Here is a 17,380-nt window from a genome sequence, read left to right on the forward strand (position 1 = left end):
AATTTCTTGGTGAATTCTATAGCAGGAACAATGTTTGTGAAGAGTATTAATGCTTCTTCCTACGTGAAGACTGGGATTAAGATATTTGAGCTATTGGACAATTTTGTTGAGGATATTGGTGAGAAAATTATTGTGCAAATGGTTATTGACAATGGACGTAATTATGTATTGGTTGGTAAGCTACTAACTGCCAAGAGACCACACATGTTTTAGACTTCATGTGTTGCATAATTTCTAGACCTGATGTTAGAAGATATTAGAAAGATTTTTAAGGTTAAAACGGTTATTCAAAAAGAGATTAGTCTTGTCAGATTCATTTATAACCACACATTGGCGTTGAACACAATGAGGAAGAACACTAACAATGTTAAGTTGGTTAGACATGGAGTCACAAGGTTTGCTACCATATTTCTGACTTTGCAAAGATTGCATAAAAAAAAGTCAACCTTAAAAAAATGTTCACTTCAGAAGAATGGTTGAAGTCCAAGGCAGCTAACGATCCTAAGGGAAAGATGGCAACCCGTATTGTACTTTTGACATCATTTTGGAATGATATTATCTACACTCTTAAGATTATGGGACCTCTTATACAAGTGTTAAGACTTGTTGATAATGAGAAATTACTTGCAATTGGATATATATATATATGCAACAATGATCAAAGCCAAGGAAGATAATCGAAAAGCTTTCAATAGACAAGCAAGCAAATATATATATGTATTTGCAATCATCGATGAAAGGTGGAATTTTCAAATTCATCATCCATTGCATGTTGCAGGCTACTACCTAAATCCGAAGTATTTATATAGCAAACCAGAAATTGAGAATGATCCCGTATTAGTGGGAGGTCTTCACTTATGCATTAAAACACTTAGTGAAAATCATCAAATGAGTGACATGACTGCAACATAGTTGGCGGAATATAAGATTGTTAATGACATCTAGTCTTTTTGGATTGGGTGGAGCAATAAGACAAAGGGCAACATTAGCTCCCAGTAATTGGAACTTCATTTATTTTCTTCTTAAAACTTTTAGCACACAACAACTTGTATAAAATAAAAATGATTGTTTCATTGTAGCTTAGTGGTGGAAGACTTATGGAGTACAAACTCCACTTTTGCAAGTATTGGTCATTAAAGTGTTAAGTTAGACATCCAGTTCTTCAGGATGTGAGCGTAATTGGAGTACTTTTGAGCACGTAAGTTAATACTTAATATTAAGTTATAGAGTATTCTACTTTGTAGGTTCATATTAATTTAGTAAACTAACATTTTAAATTAAAATACATAGATTCATTCCAAGAAGAGAAGTAGACTTGAACTTAAGAGGTTGGAAGACTTGGTTTTTGTTAAGCATAACCAGGCTCTGAAAGAGCGCTATGATTTTCGTGATGTGATTGATCCAATCGTCTTGAATGATGATGATGATTATATCAATGAATTTGAAGTGGGAGACTTGGGGGAAGATGGTGAACCTGTTGAAGAATTAGTTTATGTCGGTGATAATCTAACTTGGATTGATGTTGCCAATGCAAGTGGGGCTAATGAGTCGGTGGTCTACACTAAGCGGGCAGCAAAAAAAGGTAGTTGCAAGTGCATCTAGAGCAATAACGCAAGAAGCAATATAACAAAAAAGTGGTGATAGAAGAAGATGTTGAAGAAGTTGAACCTATTTATGTTGAAGATGGTGATGAGGAGGAGTAGAACGAAGAATATATTGAAGTTGATGGGGAAGAGGAGGAGGAAGAATACTATGTTGAAGATGATGATGATATTTCATTCCTATAACATGCAATTTAGTTTTAATAGTTTGTTATTTTATTACTCTACTATGTTGAAGAAGATGATGATATTTGGTATTTAAATGTATGTTTTGATTAAGACTTGGAGTTTTTATTACTATTTATGAATGTTTATGAGTTTGAGACATTGTTTAATTATGCATGTTTATATAATATTAATCATGTAATTTGTCCAAAAAATAGAGGCAATCCCAGTATCCCGCTATCCTGGTTTCCAGGGTTGGCCGAGATACACTGCTATCTAAGATTACCTAGGAGTAGAGGTATGGAGAAAAAGAAGAAAAAAAAAAAGTGGTGAAAATGGGTGGGTAGGACCACATATTTGTAGTTGTTGATCTTGTTAAGTTGAGAAATTTTGCTCAGTGAATCGGTTTGTGTAACACCCCGATTTTTAACAACGCGAGTGCATGTCTTTTTTTAAAAAACAACTTAATAAAATAATATGTCGTAACGCAAAACGACAAGAGTCATAAATAATTATATCATATATAATACCAACAACCTAAGATGGTTTTTGGGACAATAATCCAAAGTATGCAGATAGAAAATACATCGGGGATGTGAGACCTATCAGACATCGCTCATACCCCTAAGATATTCTCGGCATACATTTGCACATAAGTACTGCTCCAAGAATGTTATCCCCCATGGTCACGTCAAAAAAATGGAACATGGACCCGCCAAACAAAAGTCAACTGTCAATATATGTTACAGATACAGTCATCCCAAAACAAAATAAGTACAACCACCAAAAGAAAGATATTAAGTCCCTATACAACAAAAACTAATATCATCATTCACTAGCAACTACAATAACAAGGGTTACCTCCACGCACTCCGCAAGTTCCTTCTAACGCAGTATCTCTCCTCGAAGTAACTTCTTCCTCTTCATCATCCATAGAAGGATCAATCTCCTCAGAAGTCAGATCCAGCCAGGAGATAGGTGGCTTCGACGGCTCTAGAATCTCAAAACAGTCCACTACTTCAGTGACAATCGATATGGGATCATTCACCGGAAAGTGGAAGCTCTGACTCAAACTGCCTAAAAGGTCCTGCAATATCTCTTCCCACTGGCATCAGCCACTTATCCTTTCCGCTAGTCCCCAGTCCAACCACTATATCTCCAACTCCTACGGTGGCCTCCGCCTCAACTCTAACTAAGACATCCTTTGCATCTTCCCATGCTTCATTCATCCCGAGCACCAATCCTGAGGGTACCGGATAGTCGATCCTCTCCTGAGTGAGCTCCACGAGATATACTTCCCCAGCTCTCCTACTTGTCCTCACTACCCTCCCCGTATAAGTAGCACTGCTTGAGATGGGGTCATATACCCAAGCAGTCGGTGAATGTCGGTTAAGGAAGTCTAACGATGTTTCCATCGTCAAGGTAACAGTCGGTGGAACGAAGTCGGGTATCATCTGAGGCAAATCCCAATTTCTACAATAATATAAAGGGTCACCAACAGAAATTAACAAATAACATTTAACAATTATGTCATAAAGTCAAGCGATAACATTTAGCAATTACGGCATAATAACAAACAATAACAGAGTATGTATATACAATTATCACATTATAACAAACATGACACACGACACGCCAAACACCCTAATGCAATGCTTATATGCCAATGCACATGATTTCGGAATTTCCAAACTCTCATCGAGGGACATAAATCATAAATGTACCGCCTCTCACAGACCAATACTAATTACCGAGGTACCACCTGTCACATATCAGCACGATTTACTAGAGTGTAGTCTACAACAAACCTACATGACAAACAAATCCTAATAATGATAAGATGGACCGATCAACTCATGAAACCATCTTGTGACCCATCACAGTCACCATTAACAAAGTGGCCCATCACGGTCACCACTAACACTGTGGTCCATCAAGATCGCCACTAATTATGAAATGCATGATCATACTCTAACTCTTTCACAACAATCATTATGTAAATGTAGCTATTAAAATACTCTCATTTTAATACTCATTACACACTAATAATTTTTCATATGTTTCACATAGCATACTCAAGTCATATTATCCTCAATAAAATTCATAACATTATCAACACGTATTATCACTCAAGAATGCATCATCACATTAATTTTAATCATCACATATTCGCACATATAATGTCCCTATGTGGAAACTAAAAATTTGGAATGAGCTCTTACCTTAGTTATAGTTTTTTCAACAGTTCTCACTACTACAATCAAACACAATGAAAAATCTCGTTCGTGTTGACACCTTCAATCAAATAGTGTTTGACTTAGTTAAATTAATCCCTGAAACTTTAAGGACTAATAGTATTACTATCCAAAACACACTTTCAATATATAAAACCTATTTTTAGAAATTAACATCCTTTCATTTTTCAGTGAATTCAGTAACAATTATTCGAAACGTTTTAAATTATTTTTCTCAAAAATTTTTACACAACCACAAATTTTTCTCAAATTTGCCATAACTCATTTTTTTTTGTTGAAACGGCCAAGGTTTCAAAATCAATAATTATATCGCAAAATTTTAAAACCTCGTAGCTCCAAAATCAATTTTAAAAACAACAAACTCACAAATTTGTTTCCAAAATATTAACTTTAGTTCGGCTACTACCATTGAAAGTATCAGGTTATCAACATTGATTTTGCATTCCTAATATAGTTCATTGTAAAGAAAAAATTAGTTTTACTACCTTCAATACTTGAATTCATTCAATGTCATAAAAATCAACTTTCACTTTAACTTGATAATTTGTCACTAACTATATATCAAATTCACTTTCAGCATAAAACATTTAAACATAAATTCACATTAGAGTAAACCTGATTTTATGAGATTAATTAAAAAAAAATGCACAGTGACCGAATTAGTTACCAAAAATACCATCCTTTAAATTACTAGGGATATAATAATGGATTAGAAATGATATACACTGATAAAATTATTTTTCTTTATTCGCCAACAACAACATCAATATCAATATTTCAAAGTTCTCTCCACTGCTAACTCGGTGTCAATGGTCTCAATTCATTTTCAAGATTCAAAGAGCTAACTAGATAAACATAATGATTCACAACAATTTGTTCACCACTAAAATTTATCCAACCACAACAAAATTCCAAAAATTAAATCTCTTTCATTTTTCAAGTTATATCACTCAACCATTAGGGCATCAAAAATTTGAGTTAATAAAATACTCTAAACTTCTCCCTTAAACTCAGTCTAAAAATAATTAAAAGAGTAACATTTTTAACTCTAAACATATTAATTTCACACTTTAACTCTTTGCTCAAACTCTTTAACTTAATTAAAATTTGAACTTTTTCACAACTTTAACAGCTCTAAATTAAACTCATTTATTTGAAAATAACTCATTACCTAACTCAAATATATCAAAAATCAATTTTTTTTTAACCATTACTAATAAATTCATCATCAACAACAACAACACAACAACAAATGATTTGTTAAGAACTCAAATTTCACTCATTCCCCCACCGTATAAAGTTTAGGAATTTACGAAAAAATGAGGAGGAAGTAAGTGTCTCGCCTCAAATAAATGAGCTCACAAACACCGCATTGTAGAGATGAACAACTTTCCTTTCTAATACTTCTTGAATGGAGGCTTTGATCAAGTAGAAAATGGTGATTTTTGTTTTTTGTTTTGTTTTTTTAAAGCAACACCACTTCTTTTTTTTGAAACAGAAAGAAACAAGAAAGGGAAGGGGACGAGAAAGCTTAACAGGAATGGCTATATATATATATATATCACATTTTATAATTTAAAAGGTCTCAAAAAACAAGGCCCTCCACACTAAAGACCCCTTAAAATTTTGTGGGCTTAGTGGGCCCATAGGCCCACTTATTTAAAAAAAGAATCGATTTTTTTTTGAGAAATAATTTTTTTTGATTTTTTACTATAAAAAATTCTCGATTTTTTTCTAAAAAAATTTTCGATTTTTTTCTATAAAAAATTTCCGATTTTTTTTCGATAAAAAAATTTCTTTTTTTTTATATAAATTATTTATCTTTTTAATAATTTTTTTTTTCTCACAAAATTTTTTAAGAAAAAAATTATATTTTTTTTAATAAAATAAATTTCGACAATTATTTAAGAAAAAAATCTCAAAATTAACAAAATATTGGAGGCCTATAAGCCCCCAGAGCCCCGTCCCTTAGGCCCCATGAAATAATGGGTCTAAATTTTATAAAAATTAATTTGATAGGGGGCATAATTTTAGAGGTTTTTTTAAAATAAAATTAAGGGGGTCTTGGTGTTGGGGACTTTTTTGACAGCTCTAATCACATCACTCATATCTCAATCTAATTTAATGAAAATATCTACTATCGTTACAACTCAATTGACAGGTGAATTTATAAGAAACAAGTGACATTTTAATATTTGGATGAGTAATAAACTTTTTGTAACTTAATTAAATTATAATCTAATAAAGAATTTTAATCAGTCCTCCAAAAATATATTACTAACTATAACAAAATTATATTTTGGTACTTAATTCATAAAATAAAAATTGAACTAAAAGTTTAAACAATTCAACACAAAAAACAATAAAATTGCATAAATTATAGTTAAAAAAATGCATAGTGACCGAATCAATTACCAAAAATATCGTCCTTTGAATTACTAGAGATAGAATAACGGATTAGAAATGACATACACTAAGAAAATTATTTTTCTTTATACCAACAACAATGTTAATATTTCACTAACTCGATGTCAACGGTCTCGATTCCTTTTCGAAACTCAAAGAACTAACTACATAAACATAATGATTCAGAACAATTTGTTTACCACTAAAATTTATCCAACCACAACAAAATTCCAAAAACTAAATCTCTTTCATTTTTTCAAGTTATATCACTCAACTATTAGATCACCAAAAATTTGAGTAATAAAATACTCTAAACTTCTCCCTTAAACTTAGTTTAAGAGTAATTAAAAGAGTAACATTTTAACTGTAAACATATTAATTTCACACTTTAACTCTTTGCTAAAACTCTTTAACTTAGTTAAAATTTGAACTTTTTCACAACTTTAACAACTCTAAATTTTCTTTTGTAAAATTTTAACTTCAGTTCAAACTCATTGATTTGAAAATAACTCATTTCGTAACTCAAGTACATCAAAAATCAATTTTTTTTTTAACCATTACTAACAAAACTATCAACAACAACAACACAACACAACAACAAATGATTTGTTATGAACTCAAAAATTTCATTCATTGCCCCACCGTATAAAGTTTACGAATTTAGGAAAAAATGAGGAGGAAGTAAGTGTCTCACCTTAAATAAATTAGCTCACAAACACCACCTTGTAGAGATGAACAACTTTTCTTTTTGACACTTCTTGAATGGAGGTTTTTGTTTTTGTTTTTTAAACCAACACCACTTCTTCTTTTTTTGTTTGAATCATAAAGAAAGAAGAAATGGAGGGGGACGAGAAAGCTGGACAGGAATGGCTTGCCTGGCTTATGTTGGTTTAATATATATGATTAAATAATTAAGTATATTATAAATATATATATATATAATTAAATAATTAAGTATATTATAAATATATATATATAATTAAATAATTAAGTATATTATAAAATCATCATTATAATATTTAAATATTATTGAAACAAGTGACATTTTAAAATTTTGATCGATAATAAATTTTTTATAACTTAGTTGAATTATACTCTAATAAAAAATTTTAATTTATCCACTAAAAATATATTACTAACTCTAACAAAATTATACTCTGATACTTAATTCATAAAATAAAAATTAAACTAAAAACTTAAATAATTCAACACAAAAAATAATAAAATTGTAGAAATTAGAGTTTAAAAAATTTAAGCGGTTAAAGTGTTTTAACATGTGACTATGAAATTCCTGAGCTTGACATATAGTCATTCGGAGGATTGCTAATGCTTAAGTTATACCCGTCTTAATATAAAAGTATAAATTAACAACTTCCACATTTTCATTTGGACAAAAAACTACTCTTTACTATTTGTTTACATAAGTAAAATTGAATGATAGTTTTGTAAGTTTCAATTTAATTATTAATGATTTAAATTGGGTATGACCCCCGAACCCAACCTTAACCAATCCGTTTATAACAAAGTTGATTTGGTCTTGATTTCGTGTAAAAATTGCGTGTCGAATATTGAATCATACTTAAAATAATTGATCGATTTAAGAATTAAATTTGATGAAAATCGACGCAAACTAACTGTGTACATCCCTATCTGTAGAGAAAAAATGTATAGTTTTCAATTAAATTTCTTAATGTACATTAGCTTAAAATTCTTCGTATACATATTTGATGTAGTTTCATAAATTTAATGCAATACGGTTTTTTTTAACTAAACAAGTGATAGAGCTAACAAGGATTCTAATATCAATATAAGAAAAGAAACACATTATGAAAACTACATCGTTGTCCATTTAAATTTGGTCGATATTTTTTTATTTAGGAACTAAATGATATTATATTTTGTAAATTTTTTAGTTCTAACAAAAAACTGTAGCAAAAAAATAAAAACAAGGAAATACACATAAAATTGAAGAAAAAATTTTGTACACAAAATTGCATTAAAAAACTGCAAAATAATAATTCCAAGTGAAATATAATTGTCATATAAATAATTGATCTCTAATTAACAAAAATAATTGATCTCTAATTGATATCTAAAATAAAAACACTAGTGAATACATTAACATTATAACATTGTAAATATACAGTGCAAAATTACATAAGTATCTTCTAAAATTAAAAATCTAACAAAGTCATAAACGTAAAATTAAAAATTTATATAAGACAAATAAGTGTCAATGTTAAATATAGAAAAAAAAACTATGTGATAAGTATTTAGTGGTATTTTATTTTTGTCTTTCATCTTTCTTCTGACTTTTGATCCTCTCCTCTATATCAAAATCATCAATTACAAAATACGGAATACATCTTCTCATTTTATTCTTCTTTTTATTTTAATATTGTCATTTATATTTATAAATGACTCATAAAAAAAACAGTATTAAAAATACGAGACAAATATTTATTAAAAAAACACATAGCAAATATTTATTAGTGATAAATATAAAAAAGTATTCAATCAATATTTACCACTAATACATAAAAATAAAAAACATAGGACAAATATTTATAATAATAAATATAAAAAATTATAGGACAAATATTTGTCACTAATACATAAAAAATACATAACAAATATTTATTATTAATAAATATTTAAAAACATAGAATTTTTTTTTGTTATTGATAAATATAAAAAAATATTAAATAAATATTTTTCACTAATACATTAAAAAAATCAGAGGAAAAATATTTGTCAAGCAATAAATACAAAAATTTATATAACAAACATTTGTTACTAATACATAAATAAACACGAGACAAATATTTATCATGATAAATATTAAAAAAAAATGAAATAATTATTTATTATTGATAAATATTAAATAAATATTCATTTTTAATAAATAAAATAATTTTTTTTAAAAATGAATGAGACACGTGTGAAATATCAATAATGTATATCTTTCTCTTAAAATGTATTTATCGGTATTTAAATTAGCACTCGTTTGGTTTCTCGGTCATGTGATACATATGTGTGCCTACAATGGTCGTATGTGATTTGACCAAACTTATGTAAATATGAGTTCAATTATTGTTAGATTTATGAATTTCAGTTTCATTTATCCCTTATTTAGATTTTTAAGGAAAATAAAAATGTTGGTAAATATTAAAATTAAATATACTATAACTTATTTTTGAAATTTATTTTTAAATGGTTGGATAAAATCATAATACTACATTATAAAACGAAATCGCTTATTATTTAAATTACACATATGAGACGAAAATTTAGGATCTATTTGGTTCAACGGAGAGGAAACACAAGATAAATTTTAATGAAGATGAGGGAAAATAAATGTATGTTTGGTTCAAAAGAAGAGAAAATAATTTTTAATGATGATGTGTTTGGTTAAAGCGAATGGGAGAACTTTTAAATTGTTTTTAGCTATGTTTAGCCCTCTCCCCTCTAAATCAAACACATTTCATCTAAAGTATTCATTCCCCTCCTCTCCATCTATTTGTAACCAAATACACCCTTAATACAAGCTTTTATTGAATACTTATTATACAAAAATATTATATATATATCATGTCAAATGAGAAGAGTTTTACAATAAAATAGTGAAATGGTTAAATTTTGATCATACATGGATGATCATGATTAAGAGTTATTTAAGTGACACATGATCACTAAAAAAAGTCACATGACTTTTTCTTATAATTTTGACCATCCACGTATGATTGTATGGTCAAAATTTAACCATGTTACTCTCTCATTATAAAACTCCTCTCATTTAATATGCTCTTTATATATATACCAATTATTAAATTAAGTTGTAAAAAGAGAGACATTAGTTCTACATGTTGCAAGTTCATTTCCGCTATTGGATGGAAGAAATATAAATTCCATTGAAAGCGCTTAGTGAGCTCGAAGATCATCCCCACCTTAGATTGATGCATCATCTCCTCATTCCTCATTCTAAACTTTGTTCTTTAAAAAATAAAATGGTTTAGGGCCCGTAAAGATTGGTCGTGAGTTTTTGATTTTGAAAGTCATTTTTGAAACAAAAAATTATTTAAGTAAAATGAATTTGAGTTGTTGTTTTTTACTTATTTTCAAAATAATTTTTTCTTAAAATTCAATTTTTTTTATTTATACTTTTTGTTTTTGTTTTAAAATGAACATGTCATTATCAATAGACATAAACAACAATTCAACAACTATCGACCACCACATTCGATCACCGATCACCCACATCCAACCACCGCCAAAACTACCTCCGGCCACCGGCAATATCACCCGCCACCTACTTCTAATAACCACCACACACCCATTTCCTATCGCCGACACCAACACCTTTGACCACCATTAATACCACGAGTTCATGTAAAGAGTGTTTAAATTCACATCAAATAAAAACTAAATTTCAATTAAGAATCAAAATTTAGAACTGAAAATTAAAAACTAAAAAATTAAACTTATTTTAGTTTTTGAAAATTTTAGAACATAAAACTAAAAATAACTCCAAGCGGAGGTTAAATAAATTATAGTTTTATAATATTTGAATTATTTTATAATAAGTAAAATTTGATACAATATTGAATTTTTATAATTATTTTTACGTATTAATATTTTTTATATTTGGTGAATTCGTAATGAAATAAGGTAAGCGAGTGATCTAATTCAAATAAAATAAAAATTGAAACTCAGCTAATAATTAAAATTTAAAACTAAAAATTGAAAACTCAACTAAAATTATTTTTAATTTTTGAAAATTTCACAACAAAAACCACCCGAACAGACCTTTAGTTTTCATGCAATGTTAGCATGAAAAGTTTCAAATTGTTAGAACAATGATAATGGGTGTGATTTTAGATATAATTAAAGTAAATAATAAACTAATAAAATAAAATTGTAATTTTTAGTATAAAATGAAAAACTCTTTACATTTATATTTTTTAAAATCTCTTTACACTTACTACATGTAAATTTAATTTGGAATTAAAGAGCGTAAAATAATTTTATATTGATATCCCGTAAAAATGATATATTTTGTCATATCATCCATCTTGGTATATGGTTATTTTACATTAATGCTATGATAAAGATAATTTTTGACTTTTCATTGCACGTTAGTTTAAAACTCTTTTTGGGTAATAGGTATAAAAATACAATGCAAATATAAATTAAGTTTATCAACGTCGTTCAATCCTAATCATTCAATATATCATAATATATTTTAGACATAATTGCTCTTGCAGTCTCTTAACTTAATTTCATGTAACACTTTAGTTATTTGTATATATTTTTTCGATATGATGTTTTATTTAATTGTAAGTAACAATTTGATCTTTTATATATTAAAATATCAACAATATTATCATTTTTTTTTACAAAAATTCAAAAAATTTAAACAAAATCAATAAAATTAATTATCAACTTCAATATCATGTAAATATTATCAAATTGATAACTCAAATCATCAAATAAACTCAAAATTTCATTCTTTATTTGATGAATTTGATGTTGTTGGAAATTAAACTATGAAGTTATTTGAATATTTGAACTATACATTTAATGAACATATGAATTTTTTTAAAATTGATATTAAATTTTATGCATTTTGTTTGAAGATTTTGATAAATTTTTTAAGTTTGGCAATATTATTAACATTTTAAGATATAAATGAATAAATTATTACTTAAAATTAAATAAAAAAAATAAAACACTTAACTATTACTTAAAATTAAATTAACAATTGTATCTATATTTTATAATTTTTAAATCAACAATTATTTAACTATATGATGTCTTAGCAATCTATTATTTATAAATATAAAATTATTTTACACGTTACTTGATTATTTTTATTCTTTACGCGTTCATTTTATGTTTTTTCAAATGAGGTGAAATATGATGATATATAATAATTCAAAATTCAAAAAGCAAGACACCGTTTTAGAGAGTATACGGTGGGTGAAAGGACTGTGAAGAGAGAAATTTGAAAAAAACGTAGAAGAGCGGGGGAGTGAGTGGCGAGGAGCAGCGTAGTAATCAATGAGTTCGAAAGAAAGTTGCAGAACCGAACTTCGCATCGCAATTCGACAGCTTACTGATCGATGTCTCTATTCCGCTTCCAAATGGTCAGTACTCAAACTTCACAAACCCTAATCTCTCCCATTTTTTCCACACACTAACATAATCTCTTAAACCACGCGTGATTTCATTTCGCCCCAATGCAGGGCAGCGGAGCAATTGGTAGGAATCGAACAAGATCCAGCGAAGTTCACTCCTTCTAATACAAGATTCCAGCGTGGAAGCTCAAGTATTCGCCGGAAGTACCGTACTCATGAGATTACAGCCACGCCCACTACCGGCGTTTCGTATATAGCTACTCCGGTTATGGAAGAGGATGAACTTGTTGACGCTGATTTTTACCTTTTGGCTAAGTCTTACTTCGATTGTCGCGAGTATAAAAGAGCTGCTCATGTTCTTCGTGATCAAATTGGACGCAAATCGGTTTTCTTGCGATCTTATGCTCTCTATATGGTTAGTTTTCTTTTTTTTCCTCCCCCCTGCTTTTTTGTCTATTTGTGTTGTTTATATGTTTTCATTTTCCATAAAAATTGTTTCTTTGGTGCTAGTTTCATAAACAATCTATTTCATGTTTCATTCTGCATATGCTTTTTAAAATACAGAAATGCTGATAGTTATGAATGCTATTTCGTTGAAATAACACGAGGCGGGTATTCTGTCCAAACACTGGTGTGCATTGTTGAGAAAAGGAAAAAAAATGCCATGTTTACGTTCTTGCATTTCGGATGCTGTTTTTTTCCGTAAAGAATAGCATTGCTCTATTATTAAGATATATAAGTACATATCGATTATCATAAAATAAGTAAATGTTGACTATCACATTTCATATTTACTATGTCTAATATTCAGAAGCACAACAGGTTCAGATTTTTCAATTTCAAACATTTTAGCGGTAGCATTATAGCAGGGTTTCTTTTGAGCATTTACCTCAGTAGTGTTTCTTTAACTACTTTTATTACTGTTACATATTAAAAACTCATTCTACATATTCTTTCACTTTGAGTGGTACTCGTGGCCGTCAACTGTATTTATGGCAGTCTTGTATCTACATTAATTGATATCCTTACATAGTTAGAATCCATTTAAGATGTGTGGATAGAAATTTCATATAAAAAATATGTATAAGTTACTGAAATTCAGAACTACAACACGTGTCCCATGCATCATCGGGTCAAGACTCAATGCACTAGTTCTAAATTATAAAGAAGTTAAAAACAATAATGATTAAGAAACTCATAGATATCAAACAATAATTATGGTGTGCGCTTTAGGCCACGTGATACACATGCTTGGTCGGTTTCGATTTGATTAATTAAAATGGGAACTGATCATATATTCGAACCGGGTAAAGAACGGGTTCAATCTCTTATCATACATAAAAGCTAAAGTGTAAATTGTACCTTCGTCTTCTTAATTACTGTTTCTGTATATACTTCGCAACTCTTATATTTGTCATTAATATATTGCGTTATAAACTCATTATAAATTTTGATGTTAAAAGTTATTGGGGTTTAGAAATTCATAGATATCAACTGATAACTGTTTTGTGTGTATAGGCCATTCTTTTAAATATCAGACTGGAAGGTTTGATTGGTTGAACCGAGAACTAGTCATGTATTTGAATCCTCCAAAATGTTCTTAAACAAGCAGTTAGAACTGGCTTAAACCGATAAATTTTAGTCTCTAGAGTTGTAATGGATTTCTGTAATTTGTAATGTTTTCATTCAAAAATATAACTTTTAATCTAAGGAAAAAGTTCAATGACAAGTTATACCATAAATGTTATCTCATTATATAAAGACCTACAAAACTTATTAGAGCAAGCAAACATTATATAACATGAAGAAATCACATCTAATATGGATATATTAAATGATTGAAGAAATTTGCTTCTCAATATATTTTCTAACAAATAAAAAAAAAATATATCACTTATTTGTCCACACAACACGGTAGTCCCTATCTAGTGTATTTAAAACTTGATTTTCATTATTGCTGCAGTAATAGCACAAGATTCTCTTGGCTGAATTGATAAAATTTTATGTCAAAAAGTTATTAAATAGAATGAGTATGACAATACCTCTTTTATATTAAGTGAATCTCCACTAGTCCGTCCACCTAAACAATTATATAAGCTTTTCCTTCAACACTCAAGGACATTTTTTTAGGATTAAACAAATTGATCCTTTAGTTTAGGGACTTCTTTTCTTTAGAATATAATAATAATTTCTGTAAAACACTCTAAAAGATTGCATTAAAATCATTTTATTTATGTATAAACAAATTGGGCCTTAGGTTTTCATTTTTTTTTTTTTGACTAAAGGTTTTCACATTAATCAGTGGGATATTGTATGTTCAAAATCTAAATGTATTGGGGACTTCTGTTTTGTGATTCAAATTGGAGTTGGATGTAGTAATATTATGGAGAGCACAGGAGAACTTGGATTTTTGGTTATTTGTGTGGGTATGTGTGGCTGATGGGTCATTTTAGACATTTGAAATTTAATTAATACAACTTTCGTAAGGACAGGATGGCAGGTGGTTAGAATCATGGCATATTATACATGTGTTTCATGCAATTTCCATATGAAAGTCTATTTTGGATTGAACGACAGTTGTGCTTATCTGCTAAATAGACTGTGATTAATTATGCTGATTTGATTGGATTCTCTTTTAGGGGATTTAAGGTATGTTTACCTTTGTGATTGGAGCTAAACTCCATTAATTGTTTAAGGGTTGGTGTTGCAAAGTTTACTTGACAGATAGCAACATTAGGCCATAATATAGAGGGCAGTCTATGTTCTCTGTCTTTTACTCTTTTATTTGATTTGAGTTGGGCAGAGTTAAAATGAGCATAGCACACCAGCTAACCACATGATATCTCTTCACGGTTCCCTCCTGTTATTGTCATCTTTTTAGTTGTTTTTTGAACACTTGCTGTTAGCAGCAGAAAAATTGCAATTGCAATTTTCTTGTTGTTACGTGGCTATTATTCATGTGATGCGCTTTCTGTTTCCCAAACTGACTTCAGGTCTTTCTTTAAGACATTGTCAGTTGTCATCTAAAACCTTTTCAAAGACAAATTTTTCTGCCACTTATGGTTACTTTTGTCGATCCCTAGGCTTATCAGGCTATACAATTGTCATAATGTGGAGAATTTTTTAAACATATTTTATCGTTCATCTATATTAACAGAAACTATTAGTTGTAGTCGTATCATATTCTTCCATGTCATTTCACTTGTTACTTTTACTTTTAGTAAAACCTCATTAAAGATAACGCATTGAGCACTGTCACATGCTAATATGGTGATCTGACACAGTGCATTGTTCTTCTAAATTAATGTGCATAATATCAGTTTGAAAGAACGGAGTATTTTTTAGTTTCTGGAATTTCACATGTCTATAACTTCCGTGTCCATGCTTTGTACTTTCTTCAGGCCGGGGAAAAGAGAAAAGAGGAAGAGATGATTGAACTTGATGGACCTCTGGGTAAGAGTGATGCTATGAACCAGGAATTGGTTTCTATAGAGAGGGAGTTGTCTACACTTCGCAAGAATGGCACAGTTGATCCCTTTTGTTTGTACTTATATGGTCTTGTTCTTAAACAGAAAGGCAATGAAAACTTGGCACGTACAGTTCTTGTGGAATCTGTAAATAGCTACCCTTGGAACTGGAATGCCTGGACTGAACTGCAATCCTTATGCACTACAGTTGATATCTTGAATAGTCTTAATCTCAGTAGTCATTGGATGAAGGACTTTTTTCTTGCCAGTACTTACCAAGAATTAAGGATGCACAACGAGTCTCTGACAAAATATGAATACCTACTCGGAACTTTTGGCTTTAGTAATTACATCCAAGCTCAAATTGCTAAAGCCCAGTACAGTTTGAGAGAATTCGCCCAAGTTGAAGCTATAACTTACTCGGAACTTTTGGTTTTAGTAATTACATCCAAGCTCAAATTGCTAAAGCCCAGTACAGTTTGAGAGAATTCGACCAAGTTGAAGCTATATTTGAAGAACTGTTGAGGACTGATCCTTACAGAGTGGAAGACATGGATATGTACTCCAATGTGCTATATGCTAAGGAATGCTTTTCTGCTTTGAGTTACCTTGCCCATAGAGTATTTATGACTGATAAATACAGACCTGAATCTTGTTGTATTATTGGGAATTATTACAGTTTAAAGGGGCAGCATGAAAAGTCAGTTGTATATTTTAGGAGAGCCCTTAAACTGAACAAAAATTATCTCTCTGCTTGGACACTTATGGGTCATGAGTTTGTAGAGATGAAAAACACTCCTGCTGCTGTGGATGCCTATCGTCGGGCTGTTGATATAGACCCGTGTGATTATCGTGCTTGGTATGGACTAGGACAGGCTTATGAGATGATGGGTATGCCTTTCTATGCACTTCATTACTTCAAAAAATCTGTTTTCTTACAGCCAAATGATTCTCGGTTATGGATTGCTATGGCTCAATGCTATGAAACTGACCAGCTTCGCATGCTCGATGAGGCAATAAAGTGTTACAGAAGGGCTTCAAACTGTAATGACAGGGAAGCAATTGCTCTGCACCAACTAGCAAAGCTGCATTCAGAGCTCGGACGCCCTGAAGAGGCAGCATTTTACTACAGAAAGGATTTAGAGAGGATGGAGTCTGAAGAGAGGGAAGGACCTAACATGGTTGAGGCCTTGCTCTATCTTGCCAAGTATTACAAATCTCAGAAAAGATTCGAAGAAGCAGAGGTTTATTGTACACGTCTTCTTGATTATACTGGCCCGGTGAGTCTAAAATATTTAACTACAATTTCAATTTGAAACATTTTTGTCATACCAAATCATTTAATGATC

General features: G+C 30.0%; 1 protein-coding gene across 1 annotated transcript; it reads left to right on the top strand.

The window, feature by feature from the left end:
- The first annotated feature begins 12,372 nt into the window (after window positions 1-12,372).
- Window positions 12,373-17,347, top strand: LOC101514902 (anaphase-promoting complex subunit 8-like). Its single transcript, XM_073363596.1, has 4 exons — window positions 12,373-12,573; window positions 12,673-12,979; window positions 15,966-16,382; window positions 16,478-17,347. Exons 1-4 carry the CDS (start codon window positions 12,488-12,490, stop codon window positions 17,345-17,347), a joined length of 1,680 nt encoding a protein of 559 aa, XP_073219697.1. The 5' UTR covers window positions 12,373-12,487.
- Window positions 17,348-17,380: the final 33 nt, after the last annotated feature.

Source organism: Cicer arietinum, chromosome 7, assembly GCF_000331145.2.
Source record: "Cicer arietinum cultivar CDC Frontier isolate Library 1 chromosome 7, Cicar.CDCFrontier_v2.0, whole genome shotgun sequence".
NCBI classification, from domain to species: Eukaryota; Viridiplantae; Streptophyta; class Magnoliopsida; order Fabales; family Fabaceae; genus Cicer; species Cicer arietinum.